This window comes from Nematolebias whitei, chromosome 8 (genome assembly GCF_014905685.2).
Source record: "Nematolebias whitei isolate Nwh7 chromosome 8, NemWhi1, whole genome shotgun sequence".
Classification (NCBI taxonomy): domain Eukaryota; kingdom Metazoa; phylum Chordata; class Actinopteri; order Cyprinodontiformes; family Rivulidae; genus Nematolebias; species Nematolebias whitei.
Window position 1 is genome coordinate 4,131,683 of NC_056505.1, and position 8,820 is coordinate 4,140,502.

An 8,820-nucleotide genomic window follows, 5' to 3' on the forward strand; every position below is an offset into this window, starting at 1 on the left:
AACATGAAACAGATCAGCAGCAACATGAAACAGATCAGCAGCAACATTGAAACAGATCAGCAGCAACATTGAAACAGATCAGCAGCAACATGAAACAGATCAGCAGCAACATGATGTGATTCTTCTGGTTAGGGGCCAGATGATTCTGACCACAGCCCTGTGCTCCACACAGGGAGCAGCCGAAAGGAGGAAAAGGAAAACAAACGTTGGACTTGAATTGTGTACTGAAATTGAGCCTCTCAGTCAGTCCTCTGGTACCGTGACTCTCCAGCAGATTGGAACAAACTTTAGCTTCCACTCCCAACACCTCAGATTCCAAGTTTAAACGCTGTTGCTCAAAAACAAAAAAAAATCCTTTGAGCTGTAAGAAGCGAGCGTGATTTTAGCTGAAGTATGAGTCGTCTTCTTAGAATTTAATAAAGTCTTATCACATCAGTGTAGCCAGGCATCGGTCAAGGTTTCATTTCCTTCAAACATCAGTGTGCAGATCTGAGAACAAGAGACCACTGATCCTCAAAACCGTCCTGTCATGCATCAACACACCTTGGACATTTCTAGGAAATACCTTCATGACATGTAACTGCCAAGACTTGGGGCTGATGTTCTCTGTTCTGCAGGTGGAGGGGAGGAGGACAGTTTGTCACTTCAGACATGACTGCATCACTGATCTGTGTTAACGGGGCCACGGCTCCAGAACACGCTTTAGGTCTTTATTTATTAATACGTTCTGCTGCTAAATACAACAGAGTAACTAAGCGGCAGTTTCAGGCTTTAATCGTGTGAAGTAGATGCTTTTCTTTCAGCACAGAACCTGTAGGAGGAAGCAGCGTCATCATGAGCAATCAAGTGTCTGTAAAAAAAACAAAAACAAATTCCTCCTTGGCAAATCTTATTTTTCTACATTTTCAAACGTTGGAGGAATGAATCCTGATGCTGCTCAATAATCCAGGTGGAAAAAATCTAACAAGGTTGAGTCAGGTCCTCTGGACGGATTCTTCCTGTTGAAACGTTTCATGTTTTGTCCAAAAGACTTCTTCATTCTGAGGAGCTGCAACAAACTCAGTCTTATAAACAACACCTTCTCAGAGTGGATCAACCAGTTTGTTGTTGACATCCAGAACCAGCTGCTCACATGATCAAGGAGGACCAACATCCTAACGACAGATCGTTAGTGCCCTGATGGCCGCTTGCTATTCACAGGGGCTGAGTGATACTAGCAATAACAGCATTGTAAGAGGGGGACGGTTGAACCCGGAGGCTCCGCCCCTGATGGACAGTTTCTTTTCACAAAGATGGCCTCCTTCACTCCTCTCTCAAACCATCGTTCCTCTCTGTCCAGGGTGTGAGCATCTTCATCCCTGAAAGAGTGACCTCTGACCTGCAGATGAGTGTAGACCACAGAGTCCTGACGTTGATCTTCTGTGATCAGAGGACCTGACTTTACTTTGTTAGATTTGGAGGAATGTGTTTTTGGAGGAGCTGCAGGTAGAGATGGAGAAGGACGTTAAACATTCATCGTCCGGCTCATTTTCATGGCCGTGCGCTGCGGACCACGGAGAACAAATCAGACCTGAGTGTCTATAAGGTCATTTTATATGTGCAGTTCATTGATGTGTGATGAGTCTCCATTAGTTTTTCAGTTCAACTAATCACTAAAAATTATATATTTGATTGACCTGAAACTGCATCTGGATGTTTCTCATGTTCAAGATCCAACGACTGGACGTCACCTGACACGAATACTTCCTGAAACACAATGTTTTAGATCATTTGAAGAACTGATATTAATGTCAAATAATTCAGGAGTCTCGATCATCTTGTTAGTATTCAGACCTTGTCTGTAGGCCACCGTGGACTACAGCAACTCAGGAGGGACAAACTAAATGGCTGTTGAAGAGAATTCAGTTTGTGACGATGATGATGATAATTCCTCTGTGTCCTCCGTAATGAACGTTTAAAGCTTACCGTCTGCAGCCGGACAAATTAAACGAATTAGATGGAAACTTTGTAACTTTTGTGTTTGCAGGTCAGGAAGACAACTCAGCGAAGTTTTTGTGCAGCTCCCGTCCAGGAAGGAACTGCCAGAATATTACGAGCTGATCAGAAAACCCGTGGACTTCAAGAAGATTAAGGTCCGTTGCTCAACACTCGATAATCTGATGAAGACTAGAAAGCAGAGGATTTCTAACATGATGTAGAAGCGTGGTTCTTTTAGGATTCTAAAAATGACTAAACAGTTGTTTTTAAGCAGATGATAAACGAACAGCGTGAACTCAATTATAGAAACGTGTTCGTTGCAGCTTTAATCACACGATGAAAGACAAACAGGAGCTCGAGTTAAACCAGAAAGCAAAGATGTGTCGGACTTTTAGCCACTCTGTGACCTAAAGCCACATTTCTTCTGTCAACAGGAACGTGTGAGAAACCATAAGTACAGGAGTTTAGGAGACCTGGAGAAGGACGTGATGCTTCTCTGCCAAAACGCTCAAACCTTCAACTTGGAAGGATCCCAGGTAAGAAACCCTCTAGAATATTTTCTAATCCCATTAATCCTGCACCTTTCCTGGTGTCCTCGAGCATTTCGACATGAGACGGAGAGCAGAAATGTGCAGGTTTTAACTCGGGTCGTGCTGAGCAAACACTCGTTTCACAGATAGTGCCGTGGACCAGTGATGAGGTCCAGACCTTCCTAAAGTCACTGACCCATGTCAGGATTCAGCTGGACGCCGCCACAAGAAATGAGCGCGTGTACAGAGAGAGAATGGCAATTTATAGTCCCTCGTTTATCGTGGGGGATCCGTACCCTGAAGCCCCGCGATAAGTAGGAATAGTAGTACAAGTAGTAAATAGTAGTTTATTTTAGTATTTATTAGGGATGCACCAATCCACATTTTTTAACTTCCGATCCGTTCCCGATACCTAAATCTGGATACCGTCCCGATATATCATCATTATTCATTTTATATGAGGCTGTAATCATTTCCTCTACAGGCAAGTACAATTTGTACAAATCTATGCATGCATGGACAAAAAGGCAACATAAGGTACGTTTTATTAATGTTGGATAAATTGGATAAGTTTCAAAGTTGGAATTAAATCCTGCTAACACAAAACATGTTTTTTTTTTATTATTCCTAGCTTTAAAGTGGATATTAAAGTGATTAGAAGGCTTTAAACATCTGCTAAGTTCACGTCATAAACCAACACAGACATGTTCCTGTTTTAAGTATTTTACATCGCTTTATAATGCAGCTGTTTTTGTTTCGTTTTATTTTCTAGTAATTTTCAATTCATATGTTTTTTTATGATCGTCTACTGTTGTACTGATAAATATCTCCTGGAGGGTAAACTATATCTTGGGTGCAAGTATCAAGCTGAGAAACCCTTTGTTTTCTACAACTGATAGAGGTCGGTCATTAATTACAATGAAGTTTAGCAACTTCTCTGTAAACATCTGAGCTCTGGGGCTTCAGCGGTGTGTTCTTCTTGTTCAGTCCGCAGCAGGCAGTCTGATTTCAGTCAGCCGCTCTTAGTCTGCCCTTCCTCTGAGACGGACAGTCTGAGCACGGCTGACTGAAATCAGACTGCCTTCTCCGGACTGAACGACAATAACAGACCGCTGAAGCCCCGGAGCTTGAATGTCCATCGTAAAACTAACTTTACTGCAGTTCAATGTGGTGCTCTGGCTCTGCAGACATTGCACGTTGCTTTGTGGTGTTTAGTGTAAAATACTTCCACACAGCGGACATGTTTCGATGAAAAGTTGGTTAGCTGTTAGCCACAGTGCTGCTGCACGTTGTAGCTGGCTGCAAACTATGAAATGGATTTCCTGAATGTGAGGCGGATCTTGTTACTCTGGGTTCATGAGACATGCCTCCGTTCAGGAAATCCATTCCATAGTTTGAAGCCAACGTGCAGAGCAGCTGGCAGGGAATCACATGTGGAGACGTTTCAACAGACATAGACATGCATCATGGATCGGAAATCTCTCCAGGTTGGATCGGAAAAATCCGATACGTAAATTATGCTGGTATCGGAGGCCGATACCGGATCGGCCCCATCCCTAGTGTGTGTGTTTTTTTATATATATATATATATATATATATATATATATAGGCATTTTAAACCCTTCCCACACTCTTGCAATATTCTAAACAATGTTTCTAAACTCTAAACATTCTAAAAGAGCACAGAATGTCATGATTTCAGCTCTCTGCCACCTGCAAGCGCTCTTGGCCACGCCCACTTATCCACTCTGCATCGAGAGCAGCTGATCAGCTGCAGCAGGAAGTTTTTCCTGCAGTGTGGGCTGCACAAAGATGCAGCAGGTGCTAAATAATTTTTTTAAATAAAAATTCCATGTCGATCGTGCGGCTCATCCATCAGCCAGTTGTGTGTTGTGTCCAATCTTCAGATTTGGACCGGGCCGGGCCATAATAATGTGCGTGTGGGCCGGGTCGGTTCAGATTATTTGGATCCGAGTGCAACTCTACTGAGAAGACGAGAGTCGAGTGGAGTCACTTATCAACGGAACAGTGTCTGAAGTCCAGAGTGAAGACGCCCCGCTCTGTTTTACAACCTCCTGTGATATTTCTGCACAAACAGATGAGACTTCCAGACTTCTCCTTTTTTATGTTTCAGAGAGGATCAACTCTTGTTACTTCCTTCTTGTGATTATGCGTAAGGTCTACGGTTGCAACGCCTCCTTTCGTAGGTTATAAAAAAAGGACACACGGAGGCGTTATAGTTCTCTTCCCTTCTGTGTCCACACCTTTTCCAGTCCTGCTCGTTATCTCCAGCTCGTTATCTCACTGGCTGGAACTGACTGGAGGGTGTTCTGTCTCCAGGCCCGGTTAACGTAGGCTGAAGTCCAGAGGGACAGACTGGGTCCGTCCGTGTTGAATCAGAGCTTTTCCTTCCCAGGTCTCACCTGCAGCTCGCTCTGGTGATGGTTTCTCATCGTGCATGTTCATTGTGCACATCGTGTGCAGGTCAGCTGATGTTCAGCTCATTCAGGTGTGATGGGGTTCTGGTGCAAGTTCACACCTTCAGCTCTCCTTCCCACACTTCATTTCCAGTCAAACCACTGCAAGAAGCCAGACTCCTTCTACCCTGTAGTCTCTTTATTTTCAGATATACGAGGACTCCATTGTTCTTCAGTCCGTGTTCAAGAGTGCCAGACAGAAGATCGCCAAGGACGAAGTGAGCGAGGACGACAGTGATGAGGATGATGATGATGACTATGACTCAGAGGCAGAGGGTGAGAAACACGCACAGCTTCAGCCTCGTGTCACGGCTTTATAGTTCAGTGCTGCAGAACCACTCGGTGCTGCTGGCTCTGCACGCTCTGTGAACTCAGGCTGCCACAAAACTCCAGGAGACGAAAAACAAAACTTACACCAGTTAAACAGTTTTAACTGGAAAAATATTATTAGACAATCCTAATTTTATATCAAATGAGAAAACAACACCTTGCACTGAGAGTTACATTTAGCTTTAAAAGTAGTTTAGATTCTTGGAAGTGATGTTAATCAGTGTCTTACCTGCTGTAGATAGCTCCTGGAATGTGTTTGTATAAATAGTTTAACAAAACTGATGAGCTAAAGGCTAGTCTGAACCACAGCGGGTCCCTGTCGTCTAAAATAACTTCTGCTGTTCATGTCAACTATATTTTATTAATTTTATTGCCGTTCAGTTTAAAATGTAAAAACCATGAAGGCTGTGCGCTGGTGGAGATTAAGTTCATTAAAAATAGTTTGGTCTGCTGTGATGAGTGATCCCAGAAAGTCTCAGCATGTTTTTGTTCACAGGCAGAAACCGGGAAGAGTTTTTTCTGTTTATTTAGATTCTTTAAGCGCTTCCTGCTTTGTTTGTTTTTCAGCAAAGTCCGTGCGTGTGAAGATCAAGCTGGGCAGGGACGGCCGCGGCCACGATAAAGGCAAGAAGAGGCAGAGCCGGGGGAAGGCCAAGCCGGTGGTCAGCGATGATGACAGTGACGAGGACCAGGACGACAACGTACGTCTGCCGGCATTCATTCATTTTAAAGTCTAATTAACTTATCAGACTACGTTCAGTCATTGAAACACAAACCGAATGCAGAGCCCCCCATGACCCAGACTGAACCCCTGCACGAGTCAGAGTAAGATGAAGAAGAGAGTCCAGGCAGGATGGAGAAAAGTTTCAGGAATGATTTGTGACAAAAGGTGTCAGCAAAGGTCAAAGGTGGCACCAGCTATGTTGTCTGGTCTGGAGACAGAGACATGGACAAAAAGACAGGAGACAGGACTGGAAGTGGCAGAAATGAAGATGTTGAGGTTCTCCTTAGGAGAGACAAGGATGGAGAAGATCAGGAATGAGATCATCAGAGGTACAGCACAGGTTGAACAACTGGGAGATAAAGTTAGAGAGGACACACTGAGATGGTTTGGACATGTCCAGAGGAGGGACAGTGGTTTGGACATGTCCAGAGGAGGGACAGTGGTTTGGACATGTCCAGAGGAGGGACAGTGGTTTGGACATGTCCAGAGGAGGGACAGTGGGTATAGTGGTAGAAGGATGTTAGAAATGCAGCTGCAGGAAAAAGAAGAGGAGACATGTGCTGCCGTATAAGTTGCATCTATGACGTGTCACCGCTGACAGCCTGGTGACATGAGCCGGTGTTGAACCAAGAATCGATTGGCTGCCAAATGGCGGCCACGGGAGCGCGCACGGGAGGACTTTAACAAGAAGTTAACAAGATTAACACTTAAAAACAATTATTTGTTTGCTCGACATTATAGTAAAGGTGAGTCTCAGTTGAACTTTTCCTTAATAAATGCACTTCGATGGTCAAATCAGCTGCATCTCTCCTGGGCGGCGCAGCGAAATGAAGCTGATTTGACGTTTGATCCAGGAGTTCTGGAGCGAGACCAAGGTGCTTTGTATGGCAAGCCAAGTGCCTCATTAATAGCCACTTTTACCTATTAATGAGACACTTGGCTTGCCATATAAGTCGAGGGCCCTCTAGTGGTTGAAAATGTTTGTGTTCAATATTTTCCATGTCAGAATGAATGAAATCGTCTGATCTCAGCCATAAATTTGTTATAAATGTGGAAAAAACGTTTTATTAGTTGCTTCTGTGTAAAAGTCGCAGGACCTGCAAATTTATGCAAAAAAGTGCAACTTATACGGTGAAAAATACAGTGGACGGTTTAAAGTGTTTGATTTTACATCTTAAGGTGTTAAGTTTACTTTGAATGTAAAGCCAGTGATGGAGTTTGTCTGAATGTTGGTGCAGACAGTGATGGACGTATGTCTCTGTGTCTCCTCTGTCCTCGGTCGTCCTTTTCGTCTTGGTTTCACGCTCAGTAAAACATGAAGCTGTAAGGGCTTCAGCTCTGGACAGCTCAGATATTTTCAGACACTCCCTCGTCTGCCTCCATCGTTCAGATCTTGTTTTGTGAATCGTCTTTTCTCTCCGTGTCTGCAGGATCTGTCAGACAGAAGCAAAAGCGACGACGACTGAGCGGAGACGAGGAAGGTCACGAGGATATTGTTTGAAGAGCTTCGAAACAAAAGGACAATATCTTCCATTTCTTTAAGTTCATCCTTTTTATTTTGTGTCTTTGTCTCCTTGGTTAGTCTGTAGTTGCTTTTGTCTTTGCTGCCACCAGCGTTTGAAGCGTTTTACTAATCAGACTGTAACAAACAGCAATACCAATCGGCTCCTGTTTTTAAACTCTTTTCTAGTATATTTATATACAACCACCAATTCTTTATAAAAAACAAAGATTGGTTATTCTAAAACTAGTTTACCTTCATTAAAACAATAATTATAAATAAAACATCTGGGGTCTAACATCCGAGGCGCGTTTTTTAAGTTTTAGTTTTTATTTGTCCACTGTGCTGCGTTAAATGTTAGAATAGAAACAACTGCTCATTTATCACTTTTATTTCTCTGTGGAACGTAATAATGAGAATGAACACGATTCATCCTCAGTTAAAGGCCTTAAAACTGCCGGAAAATGATTACTTATAATAATAATAATAATGTTGTTATAACTAATAATCCCTGTGTGGTTGATACTGAGCGTCACATTCAAACAGAATAATCTCAGCTGCAGTTTTCGAACAATCTGGAACCATCGCCTCAGATTATCACTTTTGATTCGCTTCATTCTGACTTCAGTTTTTATTGGAATAGTTTCAATTAAAAAACAACTTATAAATATGTCTCTACTTTCACGTTGCTTTCCACCGTTTCCATTTCTAGCGGCTCTGTTTTTACCGTCCCACGGTCTTCTGTGGTTCAAAGCTTCAATCAGCGCTCATAAAATAAGAAACGTTTTATCGACATGTTGCCAACGTGCACGTTCTTTCGTTCTGTCGTAAAGCAGCGTTTGCAGTTTCACCTCCAGTTCAGTAGATGGCGGTAACGTTGAAGTACTTTCTTACCAGGAGGTTGTTTTTTTTTTTTGCGACGCGTTCTACAAACGTGGAAATAAATAAATCTCTGAAGAAACCGTCGTTTTTCTTCTTCGGCTCAGGTTCGTACGGCCAGGCACGAAAACTATCCTTCCCTTCCAAACGGGTTTTATCATCACATCTGTTGTCAGTCGTCACGGCTCACATGGTCCCATACCCTGGACTGGTCCCATACCTGGACTGACCCCAAACCCTGGACTGGTCCCAAACCCTGGTCCCCAACCTTGAATTGGTCCCTAACTTTGGTCTGATACCAAACCCTGGACTGATCCCAAACCCTGGACTGGTCCCTAACCTTGGACTGATACCAAACCCTGGACTGGTACCAAACCCTAGACTGGTCCCAAACCCTGGTCC

At 43.4% G+C, this 8,820-nt stretch overlaps 1 protein-coding gene across 1 annotated transcript in view; it reads left to right on the forward strand.

Annotated features, from left to right (window-relative positions):
• smarca2 (SWI/SNF related, matrix associated, actin dependent regulator of chromatin, subfamily a, member 2) overlaps positions 1-7,841 on the forward strand; it is a gene marked incomplete in the record, with an annotated part of 51,607 nt that extends 43,766 nt beyond the window's left edge. The window contains 5 exon segments of the mRNA XM_037680855.1: positions 2,027-2,132; positions 2,412-2,513; positions 5,134-5,260; positions 5,882-6,015; positions 7,469-7,841. Coding sequence (XP_037536783.1) covers positions 2,027-2,132; positions 2,412-2,513; positions 5,134-5,260; positions 5,882-6,015; positions 7,469-7,504 — 505 coding nt within the window.
• Between the last annotated feature and the right edge of the window lie 979 nt (positions 7,842-8,820).